Here is a 26,710-nt window from a genome sequence, read left to right as displayed (position 1 = left end):
TTATTCTTGCCGTTGCTTTGAATGGAAAAGCAAAGGGTTAGACAGTTCTTATTCCAAGAATTGACCTGATTTCCAAAGATAAAAACTGCCAGTCCAGATGCGACAGCGGCAGTTTTTTGTCATGTTGGCCTTTGCAATGACCATCAATAAATCTCAGGGACAGTCCTTGGATATTGTAGGAATTTATTTGCCTCTCCCAGTGTTTTCACATGGGCAGTTATATGTGGCTTTCTCCAGGGGAAGGAAAAGCCAACAAATAAGGGTCAAAATATTTGAGACACAGAAGGAAGGTAAACTTATTCCTAACGTTGACAAATGGTTTACTGTCAACTCTGTGTACAAAGAAGTCTTTTATTAAGCTTTTTAACAATTGCAAAAGCCAAAAAATTTTGTACACAAAAGCGGGACTAACTCCTAGCCACGGTCTACGGACCAAACATTGGGCATGGGCAGGGCCTTGGGGGCAGATCCCAAGTGCGCTCAACCATGTGAAATAGCTTATGCTCGGGAACATTGAGGAATAGAGCTATTGGATAGCTCTACCCATTCATTTCCTTTAGAAATAGGGCTATGGGATATCTCTACCTGTTCACTTTCTTCATGGATAGCGCTATCGGATAGCTCTACCTGAACAATATTAACTATAGATCTTTTTCATACACAAGGTAGGAGTGGCAGGAGAGGTACACCAGGTATTTATGTTTGCTATTATTCTTCACATACGCCAGTCTAGTGCATGGGTACACCTCATTACGTGGTTCGTAATCACCGCCCGCGCCCGAAGGGCGCGCAATCACTCGTAACTTTTACAACCATGAGACTGCCACAATCAACATAAACAACCGTGCTGTCTAGATAGCCCTGCCGCCGTAGCCTGATAAATATTGCCTGTCAGTGGAGGTTGGCACCCTAACACACAATACGAGACTGGTGCCCCCGCTCCTCGATGGCTGTCCCTAAATCTCCTAGGTGCACCCTAGATTGGTGTCTCAAATGGGCCACCATTTACACATCACAGGAAAAATGGAGAAAGATAGGGATTGCCAATAGAGGATGATAAATGGTAGATGGCAACATTAGATAAATGTGAAAGGGTGAACAACACAAAAACAAAGTGCAGTAGTGCTTATAGACATATAACACCTAACTATACTGTTCCCTACTGATGCAAGATCCACACATCTGAGCCTCCTGATGATCCTAATAGGTGAAAAGCGTTGAGGCAATGTTACAACAGCGCCGAAGATCATATCATTAGGATATGGCACAGATGCTAAGAGGCTTTAGCGCTGGTCCCAGTATAAACATCAGGGACAGTGTATATGTCTAGGGAGAGTGATACGTGGCATATGACATGGAATATCATGTGATGTGCAACATCTTTCGCTTATAATATGAGGAGCTGATATAATAGCCTAGGTTGCTAAAATGCTGGTCTTTGGAAGAAACATTAGGAGCAGCGTTCGTTTAGGTGAAATGATGTGTGATGTATGATAGTCATTCATGCGACACATAGCATCATCTCACATGTATCTGTATATAGAGCCTATCAATGAGTCTATCCTATTGACACTCGGTGATGGTAATCAGTGCGCTATAGTGCTTATAGCTAACATATACATAACTGTTATAAACAACCACAAGATGGCAGTCAAATCACTGTCATCCCAAAGAAGCCAACCATTCATAAAAACTTGGATACATTTTATTAAAGAAACAATGGAGACAATACATAAACATATTAAAAAGCTACCTCATTTTACCCGGATAATACCCCATGGGAAAGCCTTGAGAAGCACACTATTATGCTACATCCAGACACAATAAAATAAAATAAAGTACATATATCAAAAGCTGCCTATGTCTATTAACCAACACATAGATTATATACAAGGTGCTGAACAGCGCCCCAGCGCTGGGAAAAGCCAGGGGAGGATGCACGCGATCTAATACTTCATCTAGGTAATGACATCTGTACGTATTTAAGTAAATGATACCACTATTTGTGACATGGGTAGTATTATGGCATGAAGAGCTGTTGTAAAAACTAAAGACACTGGTATTACTAAGTGGATGCTGTTCAGCACCTTGTATATAATCTATGTGTTGGTTAATAGACATAGGCAGCTTTTGATATATGTACTTTATTTTATTTTATTGTGTCTGGATGTAGCATAATAGTGTGCTTCTCAAGGCTTTCCCATGGGGTATTATCCGGTTAAAATGAGGTAGTTTTTTAATATGTTTATGTATTGTCTTCATTGTTTCTTTAATAAAATTTATCTAAGTTTTTATGAATGGTTGGCTTCTTTGGGATGACAGTGATTTGACTGCCATCTTGTGGTTGTTTGTATGTACTAATGAAGTACCATTAATGATATATGGTTGGACTTATTGGAATACATAACTGTTATGTAGTGTGTATGGATATGAGGGCAACGTGCGATAAATCTAGCACGTGGGTATAGTGGTAGACTCAATTAGACATTAAGGGTCCATTGAATGAAGGGTCTAGTGCAATATAATTGATACCTATCCCTCTTTTTGTGATATAAGACGGATGGCCTCTCCAAAGTAAGAACTGATGTAGGAGATATTCTATATTGGAAATTTTTTTTTCTCTGAATATTTGGTAACCATCTTTTTTCATACACCAGTGTTTTTTCTTTTCATTTATCATTCATATCAACTATCAAATGTATTCCTGTCAGGATGAAATGTGGATAGACTGTACACAAAATATGGTGGTCACTTAGCTATTTTTATTATCATTAAAATGTATTTTAAATATATTGTTTTGCCCACCGCAGTCAGTGATTTTTTTTTATTTTGGTGGTATAGTATTGGTTTGTGGGTTGTCCTTCAGTGATACACCTCATTTGCATAGACCCTGAGGTACGTACAGTTAGGTCCATATATATTTGGACAGAGACAACATTTTTCTAATTTTGGTTATAGACATTACCACAATGAATTTTAAACAAAACAATTCAGATGCAGTTGAAGTTCAGACTTTCAGCTTTCATTTGAGGGTATCCACATTAAAATTGGATGAAGGGTTTAGGAGTTTCAGCTCCTTAACATGTTCCACCCTGTTTTTAAAGGGACCAAAAGTAATTGGACAGATTCAATAATTTTAAATAAAATGTTCATTTTTAGTACTTGGTTGAAAACCATTTGTTGGCAATGACTGCCTGAAGTCTTGAACTCATGGACATCACCAGACGTTGTGTTTCCTCCTTTTTGATGCTCTGCCAGGCCTTCACTGTGGTGGTTTTCAGTTGCTGTTTGTTTGCGGGCCTTTCTGTCTGAAGTTTAGTCTTTAACAAGTGAAATACATGCTCAATTGGGTTGAGATCAGGTGACTGACCTGGCGATTCAAGAATATTCCATTTCTTTGCTTTAATAAACTCCTGAGTTGCTTTGGGTCATTGTCCATCTGTAGTATGAAACGATGACCAATCAATTTTGCAGCATTTGGCTGGATCTGAGAACACAGTATGTCACTGAATACCTCAGAATTCTTTCGGCTGTTTCTGTCCTGTGCCACATCATCAATAAACACTAGTGACCCAGTGCCACTGGCAGCCATGCATGCCCAAGCCATCACACTGCCTCCGCCGTGTTTTACAGATGATGTGGTATGCTTTGGATCATGAGCTGTACCACGCCTTCGCCATACTTTTCTCTTTCCATCATTCTGGTAGAGGTTGATCTTGGTTTCATCTGTCCAAAGAATGTTCTTCCAGAACTGTGCTGGCTTTTTTAGATGTTTTTTAGCAAAGTCCAGTATAGCCTTTTATTCTTGATGCTTATGAGTGGCTTGCACCGTGCAGTGAACCCTCTGTATTTACTTTCATGCAGTCTTCTCTTTATGGTAGATTTGGATATTGATACGCCTACCTCCTGGAGAGTGTTGGTCACTTGGTTGGCTGTTATGAAGGGGTTTCTCTTCACCATGGAGATTATTATGCGATCATCCACCACTGTTGTCTTCCGTGGGCGCTCAGGTCTTTTTGCATTGATGAGTTCACCAGTGCTTTCTTTCTTTCTCAGGAAGTACCAAACTGTAGATTTTGCCACTCCTAATATTGTAGCAATTTCTCGGATGTTTTTTTTCTGTTTTCACAACTTAAGGATGGCTTGTTTCACCTGCATGGAGAGCTCCTTTGACCGCATGTTTACTTCACAGCAAAACCTTCCAAATGCAAGCACCACACCTAAAATCAACTCCAGGCCTTTTATCTGCTTAATTGAGAATGACATAACAAAGGGATTGCCCACAACTGTCCATGAAATAGCCTTGGAGTCAATTGTTCAATTACTTTTGGTCCCTTTAAAAAACAGGGTGGCACATGTTAAGGAGCTGAAACTCCTAAACCCTTCATCCAATTTTAATGTGGATACCCTCAAATGAAAGCGGAAAGTCTGAACTTCAACTGCATCTGAATTGTTTTGTTTAAAATTCATTGTAGTAATCTCAATAACCAAAATTCGAAAAATGTTGTCTCTGTCCAAATATATACGGACCTAACTGTATATAGCAGGGACCCCATTTTGGAAACTAGATTTCATTAATGTGCATTAGGCACAAAGCAAGTGTCAATGTGGAGTTTACAAGAGGTTTTTCTAAATCTCTTCTTGTCCACATGTGCTTGTCCTCTCCCTGCTACCCCGATTTTATGGAGCAGTGTTGTGCAGTATAAATCGGACCGAGATCGGACCGTATTGGGCAGACTGGCGGGCGGCTGTCCTGTCCCCAGTGTGACAGCTGCAAAAAAAAAAAAATGAAGCTGTCACACTCAGGTCGGGATAGCCGCCGGTCGGTCGGTGCGCTGCGATCTCATCTCACTTTGATTTATACCGCTGTTTGACTGCGCCCTTAGGATTCCTCTGTTTATAAGCTGATCACAGCAGACTGCGCTACTGGGGCCCCGAATTGTAACATAGGCAAGAATCTGATAGCAAGTGTTCAGTTTCCTTCAGTGCCACCGCAGGCCAAATAAATAGGCTTTCCAATACAGAGACATTCTGGGTCCTCCAGAGAGACACTCCATGTGAATACTCTTGAGTAATAGGGTAGGTTCACACAAGTGTACAAAAAAATCATTCAGCGTTTCATCCAGAAAAATGGGACCATTTTGTGCAGTCCGTATACAATCCACTTTTTTGCAGCAGCTATTAATAATTTATTAAACCATTTACAGTTTCCTATGTTACAAAATTGCAATGTATCTGTAAAAATCTGAAGCTACGCTGTGTCTCTATATGGCACTGTGTTTTAATTTTTTTTTTTTTTGCACACCGATAGACTTGATGGACGAGCCTCATCTGATTTGCGGAGGAAACTACAGCATTTTGTGATTTTTTTTTTTCTCCATATGCAGATTAGTTCAGTGAAAAAAATCACTCATCTGCACTGCCCCATTGAATAATATTGCTGTCCTTTTTTTCATGGAAAGCACTCAGACCGAAAAATAAGGTTGTGTGAATAAGCTCGTAGAGAAAGCTCTTAAAGGGACACTGTCTGTGTAAATAGCCAAGAGAATCCTGTATAGAATAACTAAAACATAACTTTTAATACCATTTTTCATAAAAACATTTCATGGACACAAAAAGACGTGATAAAGTGCAGACAGTGCATACCAGTGCTCAATTAAAAAAATGGTTTTGTCTCACCAAATTGCTGAACGCTTGACAGGAGCCAATTCATGCGCTGAGGGGGACCCAGGGAGGAAAGTATTAACTATACTACCCCAGTCGTGCCCCTGTATTGCTCCTGCCCTGACAAGGGCAGTACCCAAGTCAGACTAATTACTTGTACCCACCACAAGAGGTTTCAACAACCCTACGCGTTTCCTCTCACATCTGTGAGATTCACAGATGTGAGAGGAAACGCGTAGGGTTGTTGAAACCTCTTGTGGTGGGTACAAGTAAATTGTCAGGGCAGGAGCAATACAGGGGCACGACTGGGGTAGTATAGTTAATACTTTCCTCCCTGGGTCCCCCTCAGCGCATGAATTGGCTCCTGTCAAGCGTTCAGCAATTTGGTGAGACAAAACCATTTTTTTAATTGAGCACTGGTATGCACTGTCTGCACTTTATCACGTCTTTTTGTGTCCATGAAATGTTATGAAAAATGGTATTAAAAGTTATGTTTTAGTTATTCTATACAGGATTCTCTTGGCTATTTACACATATTATTTTCCTGAGATTGTCTGGTAGTGTCAAGAATTGGTACACCTTGCTAGTCATATAAAGGGACACTGTCACCTGAATTTGGAGGGAACAATCTTTAGCCATAGGGGCGGGGTTTTCGGGTGTTTGATTCACCCTTTCCTTACCCACTGGCTGCAATATGGGATTGAAGTTCATTCTCTGTCCTCCGTAGTACATGCCTGCACAAGGCAATCTTGCCTTGCGCAGGTGTGTACTATGGAGGACAGAGAATGAACTTCAATCCCATATTGCAGCCAGCATGCAGCCAGCGGGTAAGGAAAGGGGGGACAGGGGGCAGATAGATCTTTCTTTTAAACACTATTATTCATATCTTCTATGCAGCAAACGCTGCTGCAGAGAAGATATGAATGGCGGCTTCAGCACCATGTGGGGGGACAGCGCTTACTGTAAGCACTGTCTCCAGCACGGCACACGGACTGCACACAGAAAACATCCGTGTGCATTACGTGTTTTACACGGACCCATTGACTTTAATGGGTCCTGTAATACGTGCGCTCCCACGAACACTGACATGTCTCCGTGTTTGGCACACGGAGACACGGTCCACAAAAAATCAATGACATCTGCACAGATGCATTGATTTTAATGGGTCTACGTGTGTCAGTGGCTCCGGTACGTGAGGAAACTGTCACCTCACGTACCGGAGCCACTGACGTGTGAAACCGGCCTTACGCATTGAGACCCTTACTTTGCCCTCCCGCATTTTCTTACATTCACTTTAATGTCAAAAACACACACTGGGATGACTGCTTCCACAATGTATTATGCTTAATAGACAAATTAAAGTATAACATCACATCACATATCTTTGTACTATTGTTGGAACATGCCATTTTCAAAAGTTTTATTTAATGAAATGTCATTTTAAATGGAAAATACTTTGACATAAATTATAATAAATTTTCAAATAAGAAAAACAGAAGGCGAAATATGATTGCAGCAGATTACAATGATTAAACTTGTTTTATCACTATATACAGGATCAGACCCTACAAAATATGTCTAATTTCACATCCTCTAGCTAGCAGAGCCATTGCAAAGATACCTGAGGATGACGACGAATAGGATAATTCATTTGCCCTACGAGTTGAAAATAAGAAAAATTGGACAATTAGAAGAAAAATAGTGATAAGTATCCTCATGTGTTCTGTGCAATCAGAAACTCCAGCCACTAAGAGTGGAGCAGAGGTTAATAAATATCACATTTGAGTTAAAAGGCATATTTTTAAATGTGTTTATTAAAAAAATAAACCATCTTGGGCTGTATAATAATAATTACTAGTAATTACGATGCTAGGTCAATTAAAAGGTAGATAAGAGTTAAAATGGTATTCCCATCTCCAAGATCCTGTCACAATAAGTAGTAGGTATGATAATAATAATATTATTATTAAATATCTAGAATTAGAAATGTAGTATAGTTTTTCTGATTCACTGTCTCTTTTCTCATATTCAGGCATTGCAGAACCTTAGGTATCCATGGTTACAACCACTAGCAGCTAGCTGTCACTATATCAGTGGTAGTAACAATGGATACCTAAAGGTCCTGCAATACCTGCATGTAAGGAAAAAGACATAGCAAATCAGAAAAACTGTACTCCATTTCTAATTGGAGGTATTTGCTAATGTTATTATTATTACACCTACTACATATTGGGATAGGATATATATTATGTAGTTGGTTGCGAATACTTGCTTTACAATTTGTCTTGAAGTACAAAGATAAGCATTATTTAGGGAACGATCCGCTGTATCATAGACATGTGTGTAAGGTAAATTGTGTCAGGGGCTCGTTCACACGAGCGATGATAATCAGATTATGCTAATGGCACTCTGCTCAAACTCTGATCAGAGTTTGAGCCGAGTGTCATCTTACAGTGATCGAGAGAATAGTATCACAGGTGTGTAGAAGATGGAGAGCTTAATTTCTGCATTGTCGCATAAATCGGACTGAAGTCAGATGGCATCCAAGTGCAGTCTGATGTTTTACACGCACCCATTGACTTGTATGGGTGCACGTGATCCGATTTACGGAGCCACTCACAGCATACTGTGATTTTTTTTTTCCAAAGACCGATTTGGTTTGTAGAAAAAAATGCATATTTGTACTGCCCCATACTATAACACTGGTCCGGGTGCTATCCTATAAAACATCAGAGAGCATTCGTCTGAGTTATATGCTCGTATGATCGAGCCCAAATATAGATTTTGATAATTTACACCAAACCCCTGATCATAGTTCCTACTTGCATATTTGTCGTATAGCTATACAATCCCTAAAACAATTTACAGCTGGAGCAGTGTGCCATCGTATAAGGAGTTATGAATGTTATACAAATATAGGTTTGCTGTGAGCTAAGAAACTTTTCTAATGTTAAAGTGCATTCTTGTAATCTGTGCTTGGGTTCATGCACACAGCAGTGTCGTGTGTGAACCTCATAAGAGAACACATTAAAGGGGCGTCCAGTGAAAACAAGTTAACAATTATCCAACTTTTATCCCTATTAGAATGGAGTGGCAATGCACATCCTCGACCCTCGACCCTCTAGTCTCTATGGGACTGACAAAAGACACGCTTGGCTTTCTAGCAGCCCCATTAGGCCAGTCTCACACGTCCAGATAATTCCGGTACCGGAAAAATCGGTACCGGAGTTATCCGTGTCCGTGTGCTCACGTGGCACATCAGTGTGGCACAAGTGCGGCAGCCGTGTGCCGCCCGTGTGCCGACTGAGGACCACATGGACCGTGCAGGAGACAGCGCTAGAGTTAAGCGCTGTCCCCTGCTTTAGGTGCTGAAGCCGCCATTCATTCCTTCTCCCCAGCAGCGTTTGCTGGAGAGAAGGAATAAAAAATAAAGGTTTTGTTATTTTTTTAGTTAAAAATATAGTTCGTGGTCACCTCCTGCCTCCCACCCCCTGTGCGCCCGCCCATTTGCATTAAAATACTAACCCAGCTCCCGCGAAGCCTCCTCTCAGCGCCGGCAGCTTGTCCTGTGTGAGTGGTCACGTGGTACCGCTCATTACAGGGATGAATATGCATTTCCACCTCCCATAGGGTGACCAAGAACTTTATTTTTAACTAAAAAAAACAACAAAACTTTGATTTTTCATTCCTTCTCTCCAGCGAACGCTGCTGGGGAGAAGGAATGAATGCCGGCTTCAGCACCTAAAGCAGGGGACAGCGTTTAACTCTAGCGCTGTCTCCTGCACGGTCTGTGTGGTCCTCAGTCGGCACACGGGCGGCACACGGACGGTATCTATGTGCGGTACGTGTTGACACGCACCCATTGACTTTAATGGGTCCGTGTGATCCGTGCGCTCCTACGAACACTGACATGTCTCCGTGTTTTGAACACGGACACACGGTCCACGAAAAATCACTGACATGTGCAGAGACACATTGATTTTAATGTGTCTACGTGTGTCAGTGTCTCCGGTACGTGAGGAAACTGTCACCACACGTACCGGAGCCACTGACGTGTGAAACAGGCCTAAGGAACATATGGAGGGGCAGTTAGGTGTCCAACCTGATACTCCATTTTTTAACATGAATAATAAAAGTGTCCCATTGGGAACAAAAATTCACCATTCTGCTGATCAGCGCAGGTCCCACCCGTCAGACACGCACCCTCAGCAATTCGTTTTCACTGGACAACCCCTTTATATAAGTACAAATCTACATTCTGGAACCATAGACATCCTTCTATATATGCTGCTGCATATGATGCCTACAACTGTCACCACATTGTCAATTGGAGGCAAGGCTCTGCATAAATACTTCATTTGATGGAACATACCACATTTTAATTTTTTAATTCCATGTCGAATATCGAAGGTACTGAATGGGGACCTAAGGGCACAGTATTATGGAGCTGCTGTATGTGTTATGGATCTATACTGTTCAAATCCATATATCCATACTTGCTACTTGAGATTTCCTGAGCACGCTCGGGTGTTCTCTGAGTATTTGTTAGTGCTCGGAGATTTAGTTTCTGTCTCCGTAGCTGCATGATTTGCGGCTGCCAGACAGCCTGAATATATGTGGGGGTTGCCTGTTTGTTAGGAATTCCCACATGTATTCAGGCTGTCTAGCAGGCGCAAATCATGCAGCTACGGAGACAGAAACTAAATCTCCAAGCGCCCAAATACTCGGAGGTCACCTGAGCAACGAGTACACTCGCTCATCACTATACTGGTGTCATCAGTGTTTTGGATCAGTGTCTTATCCGTGTTTCCATCTTTACCATCAGTGTGTCATCCGTGTGTCCGTTTTTATCATCAGTACTTTTCGCAGATAGATAAGTAAATACATTACATAGCTTCTTCTATACTTTGCATTGTTAAACACATACAGTGCACAGATGGCGCACACGATGCTGTTTTTCATGGACTCAGACTTGTACTGGCCCTTTTCATCCGTAATACCGGAAAAAAGTGAACAAGTCTCCAAGTGTTTTGCACAGGCACACGGCTTGTGTAAAACACAGACATGTAACCATCACCATAGATTATAATAGGAATACGAAAAAAATAGATACAACACGGGCATGTGAATGAGGCCTCACAGCCAGTCTTTTCTTTACTTATTTGAAAAGCGGTCTGATTTCCATTTTTATATGTGAGTTTCTACAATCAGCCTTTTATCAGCGTTTTTCTGCGGTCATGTACGTTTGAATGGGAAGTTTGATTCATGACTGACTATAATTGGAACCTAACAAGTAGGTGAAAAACACAGAGAGAACACATTATGAGAAAGCTGGATGTGTAAAGGGGAGCTGGGTCATCAATTCTCGACTATTCTGAGATTAGATGCACATCTAATAAATGTAGAATTAATTAATAATCACATAGACAGTTCAGGTTTCTTTGGACTTTTCAGCATGAATTGGTTGCTGATTTAATACATAACCTTTCAGTACTTCTTAGAATCATAAAATAACTGTGAATAATGTTACTAGACACTGGTATATTATTAAAATATATAAGTATTATTTTACATATGAAATTGTAATTCCCAGTTAAAAAAAAAATATTTAATCAACTGTACTGGAATATATCTATGGAAAGTAGTACAAAAATAATATTCTAATATATTTGTATTACAGTATAGTTTCATTAATAGCATTTAAACCATAGCGATTCAGAAATCCGTGTCGGGCAATGACCAGTGCGAGAGGGTCAATCGTGTTCATTTGTCACTGTCACTAATGTGTGACGTCACCAATCTAGTCCTGGATTTGTCCTGCCCGGCGCCCGCATTCACCCAAATGCTGCGGGGAGAAAATTAACTTTATTCCCCCACAGCGTTCCGGTTTCTGACACGGGGCGGCCCCGTGCGGGTTCAGTCACCAGTTCAGAGTGGCGGCTGTGACCACATCCCCGGCCCTAATGCAGATCCAGTGTCAGCCATGGGCGGGGGCCCGGTTACAGCTGCCGCTCTCTATACTCAGAGCAGTGACTGAACCCGCATCGGCACCGCCCACAGGACTGACACCGGAACTCTGCCGGCGGGAATAAAGCTCATTTTCTCCCGGCAGCGTTCAACTTAGTGCCGGAGCTGAGTAGGTTAATAACGCTATTAACCCACAGATTAACCCCATATCTGCAGGTTAATAGCGTTTTTTTCTGGTGACATGTTCTCTTTAAGATATAGAATAAGGGAATATAAATATAGTGAATTTATCAAAGTAAAAGATGTCTGACGGCAGACCTGTTTAGTAAGATATAAAGTAAGTAAATAGAATATCTAGGTATGTAAGTATGTGCACACGTTAAGTATTTGGTGCAGAAAATTCTGCACCCCTTGAAAGGAAGAAAAACTTTTTTTGCCATGTTTTTGCTGTGTTATTTGGTGCAGATTGTTCCCCACTCATTATTATGAGTGAATTCTGCAATAAAAACGCTGAAAGAATTGACATTCTGCTGCACCAAATCCGCAAGTCATAAATATGCAACATGTGCATGAGACTTCAGGAATCTTACTCGCATCAAGAAAGGCCGGGTGCCCACGATCCAGAACTGGCAGTGCATGTTCACTGCATCCAAAGCGCTGTCGTCTATTGTAGGCAGGTAAATCCGCATGTGCTCACTGAACTGTGCGGAATCACCGCATCCAATACATTTTTATTGTTGTAATTTCTGACATGCTGCGATCTGAAAAGACGCGCCTTATGTCCATCTCATCTGTGGACGCATAGTGGACATGGTATTTCTAGAAATAAATTTGCAACGTCAAACCCACAGCAGTTCCTCATCGTGGGCCCATAACCTTAGGTGTCCTCACAAATCTACTCAGAAAAAATGCAGCAAAAATGCAATGTGTGCACACAGCCTAAGGCCTGTCCCACACGTCCAGATAATTCCGGTACCGGAAAAAATCGGTACCGGAGTTATCCGTGTCCGTGTGCCCGTGAGCTCACGTAGGCCATACGTGCGGCACACGTGTGCCGCCCGTGTGCCGAGTGGGTACCACACGGAGCGTGCAGGAGACAGCGCTAAAGTTTAGCGCTGTCCCCTGCATCGTGCTGATGCCGCGATTCATATCTTCTGTGCAGCAGCACATAGAAGATATGAATAATAGTGTTTAAAAGAAAGATCTATCTGTCCGCCGCCCTCCCACCCCCTGTGCGCCCCCCCACTGTTCTGAAAATACTCACCCGCTTCCCTCGTTGACTGTCGCTGCTTCCTGTCCTGGCTGCACCTTCTCCTGTATGCGGTCACGTGGGGCGGCTCATTTACAGTCATGAATAGGCGGCTCCACCCCTATGGGAGGTGGAGCCGCATATTCATGACTCTAATCGGCGGCCCCACGTGACCGCATACAGTAGAAGATGCGGCCAGGAAAGGACACTGCGAGGGAGGCGGGTGAGTATTTTCAGAACAGCGGGGGGGCGCACAGGGGGTGGGGGGACGGGGGACAGATAGATCTTTCTTTTAAACACTATTATTCATATCTTCTATGCAGCAAACGCTGCTGCACAGAAGATATGAATCGCGGCTTCAGCACCATGTGGGGGGGACAGCGCTTACTGTAGCGCTGTCTCCTGCACGCCACACGGAGAACGTCCGTGTGAGGTACGTGTTTTACACGGACCCATTGACTTTAATGGGTCCGTGTAATACGTGCGCTCCCACGAACACTGACATGTCTCCGTGTTTGGCACATGGAGACACGGTCCGCAAAAAAATCAATGACATCTGCACAGATGCATTGATTTTAATGTGTCTACGTGTGTCAGTGGCTCCGGTACGTGAGGAAACTGTCACCTCACGTACCGGAGCCACTGACGTGTGAAACCGGCCTAATAGTATGTGCATGTGTCAAGGGTTTTTTAAATCTTAGAGGATAAATAAGACTCAATACAATCCTATACCATAAATCCCACAAAAGAACAAAGTGCACACAGGGCTGATGAGTGAGTCATGTTATCAGCTCCGTGACTTACATTTAATCCATCTTTTATGTATGTTTTGTGAATAAAAAATAAAAAAATATTGTTGTAATTTTGTATACCTTGGTCCTGTGTGAACTTCACTGTTTTGCAGGATTAATATATTTAAAGGGGTTAAGAGTTACAAAATTTTTGATGCCCTTTTCAAGTGTCCGGACTGCTGTAGTCAACCACAGCCATTACCAGTCCGGTGGGGCATCATCGCTTCCTGCACTGGTGAAGTTCATGGCAGTGGCCTGCCATGGAGATACAGGGGTTAGAATAAGTGAGAAATAGGGTTAGGCTGGAATCACACCAGTGTATGGCATCCGATGCTCTGCTGCGGTTGTGATCCGAGTGTCAGTGCTCGGTGCTCCGATCCTCTCACATCAGAGAATCGCAGCACAGGTGCAGAGGAGACGGAGAAAGTAATTTGTCCATCGCCTCCATTGCCAGCGTCAGCGTATATCGGACTGTACTGGGATGACATCCGAGTACAGTCCAATGCTTCACTCGCACTCATAGACTTGTATGGGTGCATGTGAGCCAAGTCTCGGTGCCAGTCGTAGCATGCTGCCATTGTTCCCTCATGGTGAGCAGATAATCGCAGATCTGATCTGCCCCATGGTATAACATTGGGCCGAGAGCTAGGCAATGTCTTATCAAATAGCACTCAGCCTTGTTATACGGTAGTGTGACTCCGGCCTTATTCTCATACAGGCTCTGTTGAAGTCCCTGATTATGGAGCTCTATCGGCATGCAGTTCAATAGAACCAACATGACAGTACCCTGTACTACAGGCTCAGCACACAAGGCTTCGCCATGTTCATGAACCTTAAGATTTTATGCCTGCATTACTATAAGGCTCGGGTCACATGACTGTTTTTCTCTCAGCCAATAAAATTGGTCCAATTACGCTAATCACACTCTGATCAGACTCTGGTCAATGTTTGATCAGAGTTTCATTAAAGTGTGATCCAAGTTTCTGGAATATGGCCAACAAAAAAATAAATCTCCATCTGCTCCATTGAGTTTATCCATGAAAATTGGACTGCCTTTGGATGTCCTCCGAGTGCGGTCCGATTTTTTTCACAGATGGCCGAGGAAAAAAAACGAACATGTGCACGCCCTCATTGACTAACATCGGTATGAGTGCGTTATGTCAAAACTTTCTGTAAATTATTTGGCACAGCAAAGAAAAGGTAGATGATATTTCTTTAGATTGAAGACAAGATATTTTGCCATCTTGCACAATATTTCATGTAAAACATTTTATTATATTTTTGCCTTACAGATTTTTAGGAAGAATTTATTTTGCTGCTCCATAATTTAGGAAATCAGTGGATCCATCATGGTAATCCTGTGTGGTATCATAGCAACTTGCCAGAACATCACTTTAAGGGCTCGCTCACACGAGCGTATACATCTGACTAGTGCTATATGATGTTTTATCAGTAACACTCAGATCAATGTTATTCTATGGGTCAGTGCTGATCAACGTTTTTTTTCTCATACCGATTCGGTGCTGCGAGTGGCTCCGATAATGGGTTGACGCTCACCAAGCTTGGGCCCGAGGAAAATGTCAGACTACACTCTGATGACATCTGAGTGCAGTCCGATTTCCGCAGACTCACACAATTGAGAACTTGTGTTCTCCATCTTTTAACAGTGTACTACATTCTCTCATCGGAGAGAATCAGATCACGCTCAGCTGACACTTGGATCAGAGATTGACCGGCGTATCAGTAACACAATTCATTCGATTCTCTCTGAGGAGAGAATATACGCTGGTGTGACCCCAGCCAAAATCTTAGCCACAATAGTAAATTGGTGAACTCTCGTTTATATGAGCCAAGCATCTAATTTCATTTGTACTAGTAGATTTGTGGAACATTTATACAACTTGATATATCAGATGATCAAGAGTTCAGTCATTGACTATATCAAGATACTTTATTGGTCAAACTGTATTTTCCCTGGAATGCATATAGTATATTTACAGTGTTCATTTTTGGCAATTTCATGGAAATTTAGGTTTGCAAAGATCAAAATAATAATGGGTGGTGGCATGATTCCAACACTGAGAATTCTACTACTCCTTGTCTACAATATTCAGTAAAGCTTGCAATAGAAGATCATCTCTATGCTTATAAGACTTGTTTTTATAGAACCGATCGATATAGTCATTGTATAGACTGTTCTCTCTGTCCTTTACATCTGGCTGCTTGCTTATTTTATCCAGGGCATAATAATAGTGATGCTTAGGAATTTCTGTTAGCCCCTGTGCATATGAATCCGCCTCTTTGTCAAAAGCATTCTTCAGAAGACGTAGCATTGCTTCTGACTTCACTGCATCCTCCAGTCCGTCACTCTCTGGGGAAGTTGTTGGTTTTTCTGTAGTTATTTTTTCCATAGTGGGTTCCTGCAATGATATGAGTTATGTTTTACTTATTGATCATGGTTCATGCTACCTTAGTGTATTAGAATGCTACCGTAACATATAATTTCGCTATGTATTGTATAGATATAACTAATAGATCATTTTTTTACACTGCTTCTGGGTGGGTGAATATTTCTTCTTTAAAGGGAACATGCAGGAGCTCTGGCAAAAAGATACGCTTAGCAGGGGATCTCCTATTTTGGCATGTACATATCCTTGTAGGTGCGTGAAATGACGCTCTCCTCTTCCGGCGTGTGTTAAATGCCACTGTCTCAGATTGACAGCAGCATTTAACAAGTTAATAGCTTTGAGCAGAGGTTCTCTTCACCAGTAGCTGTTAAGGGCACATGATGGTGCAGCGCCCCAGAGTCCTGGTCGTTGCAGTAATGTCGCTCTGCCACTAAGGGGAGTGATGTTACGTCTGATTGCACTGAAGGAGTTTCTCTGATCAGGTACACTCACACTACACTTCACACTCCGGCCACCAGGGGGGGTGGTTCTATCTAGTAGGCCACTCCTCACACTCTGGTAAAACTGGGGGTTGGACAGGAAGACAGGGAGAGAAGTAACTGGGAAGAGCTAGTGAGAGGACCTGTCAGGGATGGGATCCTGGCAGACTCCTAAGAGCAGAACTAACCAGTGAACAACGGGAATACAGAAAAGAGGCATTAGGACCAGAAGGAGTCGTGCTGTTAGACCGAGGCAACATCCTTCTGAGGCGCAAACAGTCGGTGGCCGGAACGCCGAGCAAGTAAGAGACTCTAAGTACTACTGCAAACCACAGCAGGGCAGCCAATTATAGGTTGGCTGTCTCACACAAAATCACCTAAGCAGACAACGGAGGCAGCTGTGGGAGAGGGGCGACTCTAGGGTCCCGGAAGAACTCCAGGCCTACCCCGTCATACGGGTGCGTCCTACCATATCACCTGGGGGACGGAGAGAACGAACATCAGAGACAGGCAGAATCAGTTGTGAGGACTATCCCGGGAGCTCAGCAGGGAAGGACTACAACACACAGCGCTAGAAGGTAGACACTGATTCCCACCTGTAAAGAGAACTCCTGATGTGCCTTTGGACCGGCCGGTCTCAAACAGTTCTGTTGACAGCGCTCTGGACTGAGGATTCTAAAACCTTCAGTAAAGAGGTAAAGAGACTGCAACCTGGTGTCCTCGTTATTTACTACGACCTACACTGCACCGCAATATCACCACCATTTACCACCACCTTTCACTGGACGCCCCTCAGCAGGGTCACGGACCGGGTCTAGCCACCGTGACAACCCCAGAACAGAGACTCAGAGGCCCGGTACCGGGTACCCCTCGGCCCTGGGGCAGTGTGGGCGCTCCAATGGCTGATTAAATCAGCCCTCATTTGCCGAGAAAGATACAGGATCAGTGTGTGAGCCCGCATAAAAGGCAGGGACACGACTTTTGACATATGTATGTCAAAGGCTGTGAAATGGTAATAAGGATAATAATTGATTATGAGACACTCTAGTACCTAAGCACAAAAAGAGGCCGGACAACCGGCTTGCTTCACGTGAATGAAACTGTAGTCGCCAGAAGATTGCTGCACAACTCATCCAAAACTGAATTATGTACTTTATCAATACTGTTTTTTTTCCCCATCTTAGGCATTTATGGCATTTACACTCCTGGGATCCACAACTATTTAGAAACCATCACCCGTCTTGTAGTTGTAGTGAATGAAGATTTGACCATGCAGGCACAACTTTTGCAATGTAAGGATATTTTGAAAAACATTTTTGAATTCCCATATAATTGAATGGGGAGAGCTTGCGCATGTATGGTCATCTCTTCTGCGTGAGGAGTGCTGGGAGACACAAGTTCTTGATAGAGGTGCGGTCGACCAAGGTGGGACTGAGATCTAACTGGCATTTATGGTGTATCCTGTGGATAAGCTATAAATGCATGAGATGTGAATATTCCTTTAAAATCAAATGAATAAGCAAGCATGTAAGTGAAGTCTATGGGTGAAGCACATCACTCATCCATTACTTACCTTTTCAGCATCTATATTTTTCTCAACACCTCTTCGGTCATTCTGGACAACATTATAGGAAGTATAAACTCTGGGAAGAGTCATATGATCTGGACGGGTTGATGTTCCATGCAGAATCAGCTTCCAGCTAACAATCCTTCCTTCATTTTGCTTTCTCTCAGACTATGTTGTTGAAAGAAAAACGTATATTCACATTTTGGCTGACAAATGAAATTATCATAACATACATCAAAGGACTGACCCACAGGACAATACTATGACACCGTCTCACTTCTCCATATAACAACGTACAGGACACAGATTGTACTACCTCTTCATACTTACAACATCAGAGATCTTGACTGTCCATGTTCCTGCTGGGTCTTCTCCCCAGGTGTGGACAGACATAAAGTCCCAGTTTTTGAAACCATTAGTAGATGTATCTCTCTGTCGCTCGGTCAGCAGAACAGTTTTGGTTCCTGAATACAATAACAGTAATTGTTAGATTCGGTCTTATTTTTCTAATTTCTCATATGGCTATATTGCTGATGCGTCACACTCGTGTGTTTTGTCAAATACCTGATGGTGACGTTAGTGTGATGTGAAGATCTCCCCGCCGCGTGTATTCAATAGTAGCCTGCAGCTGCAAGTGCTCTAGTGACTTGATGTAATTGTCTTGCCCTTTACAAGCTTTTGTGGGGATCTCAATTGTGATTTCATCTTCTGATTTTAAAAGTCTGAAAATAAAGATTTTATTAGATATTATGTTTCCTATATTTAAATAACCATGTAATTTACCACAAATATCAGAAATGAAAGGTACAGAATAGTGTAACATACGTGTTATAATAGAGTCTGTACTAAGCACAAATCCTGGGTCCACCCCCTGCCATGATCCATTTATAATATTGGTGTCTTCGAATGCCTTTGAGAGACCCCTTTAACATAAATTTATTCTGTAACTAGTACTCCAATATATTTAATATTCAGCCAGTAACTATTTTTATATATTCCTTATCTGAAAATTCATGGCATTATGTGATCTCTTGGTGACCCTCTGGGAATTACATAGCTTTGTGTTATCAGAGGGGAGTAACCATATCAGTTGCCTGAGGATCCTGTGTGATGAAACTGCATAGCTTGGACCAGAAAAATTATTCACAGGTGGAATAGGGGGAAATTGAAAACTCTCAGTTACTGATGATGATTATACAGCTCCTGTTACACAGGTTTAAAGCGAAGCATCAGAAGTGAGCTATTGTTTAAATCATGTTTTTGTGCTAAATGTATTTTATGGCAATATTTTTTTCCATATCACAATGTGTGTGTTTTTTTTTAAAGACAATTTTCAATTTTCACATTGGCCACTAAATAGAGATATGTTGATTGCATCTTAACCCCAGTCAGTGCTCTTTGGCTGTAGACAGGAGCTGTGTGATTTTTCTAACCTTCCAGGATCCCGGGCTCATTTTATGATTTGCAGTGCTGGCGTGTTGTGATCTGTGCACCATACCCCTAGCGGCAGCTAATGAAATAGTACATCGAGGAGCCCTCAAGGTCAGGAAATTTGTGTTATTCCTGTTCAAGGAAAAAAAAGGGAAAAAAAACACGGCATGTGAACATACCTTTTCTATAACTTCATGTTGTATCATGAAAGAATACATTTACATTAGCCACAATACATAGACTGTGACCCTATATTTTGAATTGAAGCATCTAATGTTCGTGTGAAAAGATCTTTGTGAGGGGAAGGGTACAAGGGTGAGCAGTAACATCATCTATGGTGATTGAAGAATCCTGTCCTATCAGCTGTGCATAGAGGTGCTACCTGTCATTGAAATCCTACCTCTGATATTAAGTAGCCTTGTTGGAAGCGTATCCTGAAAGGACAGGAATTATAAGTCTAAAACAGCCCTAGTGGCCAGTATACAAAACGGCAGAAATCTTAAATTTTGTTCTTTGGTAAAGATCATAATACTGTATAAAAAGAAAAAAAACATCTGTGAAAATGTAAAAAAGACATGCAACACAGAAACGTGATTTAAACAAGGGGTCATTTTCTGATGATAGCTTCCCATTAATGAAGGAGCGCCAACACCCTATTGTGCCCAGCAAAAAGAGTCAAGTTTAGATGCCATTATAACGTGAACCCTCCCTTAGATTTATGGGGTCACATACATTTTCTATATATGATAAAGTGTAGTCATAATACCTACTATCCGCAGGAGAGATTAATTTGTTACAAAAGTGCACAAAATTATATTAATTGGTGATTGTGAAGCAATTAGTTTAATATTGTATGGAATATTATGTAATATTTTACAAGGGGATACCATGGGAAGATGTTGTGTCCTGAGTGGTTGATTACCCATTTTACTATATTATTGTTATAACTCTGATATTGCGGCTCTACTGATTACATTTTCTCAGTGTCAGCTACTTATTTTAGCCTCGTAGACTAATGATATGTTACAAACTTCCATGACATTAATTTACCCCATGACATGGAATTATAGGAGTGTAAGCAGCAAGATAATTCACGCAATTATCTTTATTTGACTTGTATAGTTATCTATTGCGTGTGAATACATAATAAGAGATTTGATATAAATGGAACAAAATGAATAATGTCATAGAAAATTCTGTTAAATATTTTGGTAAATATAGCTTGCCAATTTATTGTAGCCTATAACGAGCCTGGAAAAGTTGTTTGATAGAGTATGCCAAAATAATCTTCTATTACCCAGTAACAACCGCAGCCATATAGTACACATGAGCCATATTTGATACCACTATAATAAATTCCAGCTTCAGAGATAACAGTGTGAAATGGTTAAAGGCATTATACAGGTCACTGCTTCTCCAATTTGGAGGCTGACCTCACCTGTGAGATGCCCCCTTGTTGTAGGGGAGGATGCAATTTTCACAGAAGTGACTTCAAATTGCATAGTCCTTCACACAGTAGCGACAGTGTCTTTATTAGCAATGTATTTCCTCATTTTGTTCTTTTTAAGTTATTTTGAAGATATGTAAGATATAAATCGAGCAATATTTTTAATTTGAGCACAGTCTTTAGCCTGGTGAAGCCGTACTTGTAAATGTTTTGGAAGCCTTGATCTAGATAACTGTGTAGCATGGGCAAGTCAGCAGGCAGGTAGCGGGGAAACGAGGATATGTCGCGAGCAATATATTTATCATAACATATAAACACTAATATTAAAGAGACTTTTAAATTATTTTAACAAATTGTGCTGCCATTTTGCCTACGCTTTTTATTACACTGCCAAACTGTGCATACAGCCTACATACAAAGAAATGCAAAAAGGAAAAATAAGTAAAATGGCCTATTTTATTGGACCTTTCGTATACCCACATAAAAAGTCAGACTTTTTATTGCACCTTGCAATGTTTATAAACTTGGCGCTCACAGATAGTGGCAAAGTAGAATGTTTATTTACCAATTCAATCCACAGTTGTATATGTATTACGTTTCGGTCAGACCACTGACCTTCATCAGATACATGAATTGCCATAAATGGAAATAAAGGGGGAAAAAAGCGGAGAAACTTTGCAACTTTCTGAGTGCCAAGTTTTTCCCCATAGCTTCCTGACGGGATGGGACCCTTCTTGAACACCAACCATTAATGGGGGTACAGTACTTTGTCTCGCCACTATATATTTTTGTTATTCCTGTCACCAGTGCTGTGGCTCTGTACTAATTAGGCTAGGTGCCCATAGCATCTATGCACTTAGCCTACAATATATGTTTATGTCAGGTCATCATTCATTAGATGGAGACTTTTGACCTCCATCTCTCCGCTATGCAACTGCAGACCGTTTGGTTAACTGTATTGAAAGCACAGGACTTTTCTATACAGAGGGCCACTGCAAAAAAACATATACAATGCAGCATACATTTCTTTATAATAAGTCCCTATGGTGGACAGATGCCTCAGCATCCATCCTAATAGTGGCCACTGTTGGGTGCGAGCCTGCTGAACTTATACGTCTTAAGGTACCTTCACACTAAACGACTGCAGCGATAACGACAACGATCCGTGACGTTGCAGCGTCCTGGATAGCGATATCGTTGTGTTTGACACGCAGCAGCGATCAGGATCCCGCTGTGATATCGCTGGTCATTGCTGAAAGTTCAGAACTTTATTTGGTCGTCAGATCGGCGTGTATCGTTGTTTTTGACACCAAAAGCAACGATGCCAGCGATGTTTTACAATGGTAACCAGGGTAAATATCGGGTTACTAAGCGCAGGGCCGCGCTTAGTAACCCGATATTTACCCTGGTTACCATTGTAAAAGTAAAAAAAAAAACAGTACATACTCACCCTCTGATGTCTGTCACGTCCCCCGGCGTCCGCGCTGCTGCTCAGAGCTTCATGCACTGAATGTGTCAGTGCCGGGCGGAAAGCAAAGCACAGCGGTGACGTCACCGCTGTGCCCTGCTACTGCCGGCGCTTACACAGTGCAGGGAAGCGGACACCGGGGGACGCGAATGTAAGTATGTAGTGTTTGTTTTTTTACATTTACACTGGTAACCAGGGTAAACATCGGGTTACTAAGCGCGGCCCTGCGCTTAGCAACCCGATGTTTACCCTGGTTACCCGGGGACTTCGGCATCGTTGGTCGCTGGAGAGCTGTCTGTGTGACAGCTCTCCAGCGACCACACAGCGACGCTGCAGCGATCGGCATCGTTGTCGATATCGCTGCAGCGTCGCTTAGTGTGAAGGTACCTTTAGAATGCCCACAAACATAGTTTGTACTTAGCCTTAGGATCTGGCTAGATATGACCGCTGATCATTTGAATGGCTGCTTACACAGGCAGAGCAAAGTAATCGATGAGCAGCATGCAATTTATAATAAATCGCTTGTCACGCATAAACTGCCATTGTTCTCTGCAGTCCTGGTTACACAGGACAATGCACCACCAAGAATGATGATCTTTCACACTGTACTGTATAGAAAAGAGGGCACAAAGACTATCAACTCTCCATTTGTCTATACTTTTCTTTAAGCTTACCTTGGTGTGAAGTCACTGTCTTTAACAATACATTCTTTCTTCTCGGGAACTCCTTTCCATGTTTTAGGATCTGCTAAATTCACAAGTTCCTTAGCGTTCAACAAGCCAAATCCAAATCTACTGTTCACCATGAGACCTGCTCCATTCTTCTTCCAGCCAGAGTTATTAGCTAATGGATCATACTCGCTTGTCCAGACCACAAGATGCTGCATATCTCTCCATGTTAGATTAGGACTGATAAAAAATGTAAATTAAAAAAAACATGTAAGACCCAAGTTTTTCGAAGGCCATAAAATAGCATTTTGCTGTATCAATATATGGCAACAGTGTTATACTAGGATGGCAAGGGCCCACCAGCAACATTGGCTCTGAAAGCCCACATGCAAATATTAGGGTATGTGCACACGTTGCAGATTCCATTGTGGATTTTTCCGCGCGGATTCTGCGTTTTACCTGTGGATTCCCTACGGGTCTTCTGCGGATTTTGTGCGGATTTCGCCTGCGTTTTTACACCTGTGGATTCCTATAATGGAATAGGTGTAAAACACTGGGGAATCAAAGAATTGACATGCTGCGGAAAATAAACCGCAGCTTTTCGGCGCGGAATTTTCCGCATGTGCACTGCGGATTTGGCTTTCCATAGGTTTACATGATACTGTACACCACATGTAAAACTGCTGCAGATCCGCAGGGCCAAATCCGCTGTGGATCCGCAGTCAAATCCGCAACATGTGCACATACCCTTACATTACTCTTACTCACACATTTCCCTATGCCTCTACATAATAATTAGCTAGGTACTGCGTTGAATGTATGATAGTTTGCTGCTTTTGTTTGTACATAGTGAATCAAATGCATTTGGCAAACTAGTGCTCATGTTGGGGGGAAAGTAGTTTTCTCCCGCAGAGGGGCCTACCGGAGGATTCACCTATTTCCCGGAGGGTCAGTCCAAGTCTGTAAAGCAGCAGCCTTAGTTTCACATGACATAACAGAATATAGCATATAGTATATATAAATATAGAATATAGCACTCTTATGCTCATGAATATAAAAGACGGGAGTACTGTGAATGAAATTACAAATATTCAGTTCAACCTATTTGGATTGAAAACTTGAAATTGCATGAAAATGATTTTCTCAAGGAACAGTCCTCTAAGAGAAGATAAGCCAAAATGAATGATACATAATAAAACTGAGATTTGGTCTAAACAAAGGGGTGATCATCTCAAAGAGGTAGACTTATGGAGAACTTTTTCTGTAATAGAGCAAAGACTTGTTCTTGCAGAGGACATTTAATATCGAAGGTAAAATAAAACACAACTTTTCTAAAGGTGTAAATGATGAGAGATTATTATATTATATTTTATTATGATTTGTTCATTTCTATTCAAGCTTGACTATTAGAAAAAAAACATACAAACAGTGTATTGCAGGATACTTTTGGCCTTACTTTTGTTCCAATGCCAAAGCAAAGATTCCAGCAGCCAGAGGAGCGGACGCAGAGGTGCCTGTATGTGTTTCCGTGCAGTCATTATGTAGATCTGCACTAATCTAAAGGTTGAGAAAAGGAAAAATCAAATAAATATTTAGTACTAATTTTTTTTTGTTATTAAATTACGGTAGGCCATGTCCACACACTGATTAGTTTATATATTCGGAAAAGTTTCTGATGTGTATGTTAAAAGGACAACTGTCAGCCATTGACCATATTAAAAGAATATGGTTTTTACTAAATCCTGCAGCATGGAAAAGTATGTGATCCTCTACCTTATTCCATACCTTCTTTTTTTGTCGTACAATATTGTATGGCGGTTAGTCAGGAGAAAAAATAAACTTTTATTGGCCTCTGGCAACAGAACCCTTTGGACAAGTTTTGGCCGGGGTCGCACTTGCAAGTGTGATGCGAGAAACTTGCGCATCAATATCCGGCACAGCTGCCGACTCTCGGGAACATTCAGCTGTATAGAAATACATGTAGCTGAACGCTCCGGTCCCGAGTGCCGGCGGCAGTGCCGGGTATTGATGCGAGAGACTTGTGTGAGTTTCTTGCATCACACTCACAAGTGCGACCCTGGCCTTAGTGTGTATATCGAGAACTTTCTTGAAAAAGGGTTTAATTTTAAGCAAAACTAAATTATTGCATGAGTAATATGGTCCATTAAATTACAGGATAAAATAGAGAATTATCTAAACTATGCTATGTATCTTTAGGAACCAACCTTCTCAGTCAATTCTGAGAAAAATTTATTATATAAAATCCAGAGTTAATGACTTAAAGGGAATTTCTCAGTAAGATCATCCCTTCTAAGCCATCTATATGGGCATGCAGGTCATCGGAAGTTGAAGTTGAAATGATACCTTGATATCTGTGTTCCGATGTCTGATTCCAGACAAATCCACATTTTTCTTATATGTAAATAATAAGCTTTTCCAGGCTATGGGGCAGACATTAATTTGCATGAGAATCGGCCTCCAAAGATTATTGCAAATGATAGGGAGTGTTTCCAGCGTGACATGTAATGGCGGCTCTTTCCTCTCCTGATCTCACTGCAGAGCTGTGTGTAATTATACCTGACACATCTACAGGTTCCTCTCAGCTTCAGCTTTCATCTCACAGGTAGTCAGTGCTGCAATTCAGCAGAGCTGTGAGAGCTGCAGCAAATCTGCTTGCAAGATGACAAAGTTCAGTTCTACTGTAGTGTGTTAGTTACTTCTTTTACACTGGTGATGCCCCCTTTTATTTAAAAATAATCTTTGCAGGCAGATTCTCATTCATGTCAGTGTCCGGCCCATAGCCTGGAGCAGTTCATTTACATATCAGGAAAAGTTGATATCTCTGGAATAAAACCTCAGATTGCAGATATCAATATATAATTTTATTCAGCTTCTTGTGACCTACATGCTCATATAGACGGCTTAGGAGGGTTAATCCTACTGGTAGATTCCCTTTTAAGGGAATACTCCTAGAATCCTCAGGATAGGTGAAAAGTGTTTGATCACTGGAGATCCCACCACTGGGCCCCCTCCTGATCATGTGAACAGTGGCCCCATGTCCCCTGTTAAATAAAATGGTTGTTTTACATGCGTCCTGCCCATTTATTTAAAGTCTATGGCACTAACAATGTTCAGTTATGTTCATCAGCGGTAGAACCTCAGCAGTCGCTTATCACTTGTTCTGTAATTTTTTTTTTTACCAGAAACAGTGATCAAAAAATCTATATATTTCTTCCTATGCATTTGCTTTTAGTAGGAATCATGTTTAAATATATATTTTTCTACTTACAATTCTCTGATCTTTGTAATCCCCGCTGCTGTACGCTGTAGCTAATGTTGATGAGCATTTCTCTGCATACCAGGGTGACCGGCCTTGTTGGGAGGCACTGCTGATAGAGATGGTGTAGATGCTGTCTGTGTACCCATCACAATCACAGTTATCTCCTTGACGGCCGCCATTGCCAGAAGCCCAGACATAGATGGAACCTTTTCCATTTCGGCCCTATGAATAGAAACATTGCAACATCATTATACTCTGACTTTTGTCAATTATGTGTTGTGTTCTATATCT

The 26,710-nt window shown here is 41.6% G+C and overlaps 1 protein-coding gene across 2 annotated transcripts in view; it reads right to left on the bottom strand.

The window, feature by feature from the left end:
• Nucleotides 1–13,727: 13,727 nt before the first annotated feature.
• PCSK1 (proprotein convertase subtilisin/kexin type 1) overlaps nucleotides 13,728–26,710 on the bottom strand; it is a 122,742-nt gene continuing 109,759 nt past the window's right edge. For both annotated transcript variants that reach the window (XM_077289473.1, XM_077289464.1), the window contains 7 exons: nucleotides 26,429–26,641; nucleotides 24,596–24,696; nucleotides 23,146–23,379; nucleotides 18,690–18,847; nucleotides 18,456–18,589; nucleotides 18,132–18,293; nucleotides 13,728–16,091 (listed from right to left, as the gene is read on the bottom strand). In XM_077289473.1, coding sequence (XP_077145588.1) covers nucleotides 15,762–16,091; nucleotides 18,132–18,293; nucleotides 18,456–18,589; nucleotides 18,690–18,847; nucleotides 23,146–23,379; nucleotides 24,596–24,696; nucleotides 26,429–26,641 — 1,332 coding nt within the window. In that variant the 3' untranslated portion in view covers nucleotides 13,728–15,761. The remainder of the gene's footprint in view (nucleotides 16,092–18,131; nucleotides 18,294–18,455; nucleotides 18,590–18,689; nucleotides 18,848–23,145; nucleotides 23,380–24,595; nucleotides 24,697–26,428; nucleotides 26,642–26,710) is intronic.

The sequence above is a fragment of the Ranitomeya variabilis genome, chromosome 1, assembly GCF_051348905.1.
Source record: "Ranitomeya variabilis isolate aRanVar5 chromosome 1, aRanVar5.hap1, whole genome shotgun sequence".
Classification (NCBI taxonomy): Eukaryota; Metazoa; Chordata; class Amphibia; order Anura; family Dendrobatidae; genus Ranitomeya; species Ranitomeya variabilis.
Note: the sequence above shows the minus strand (reverse complement) of the source record. Positions and strands in the feature narration are given on the sequence as shown.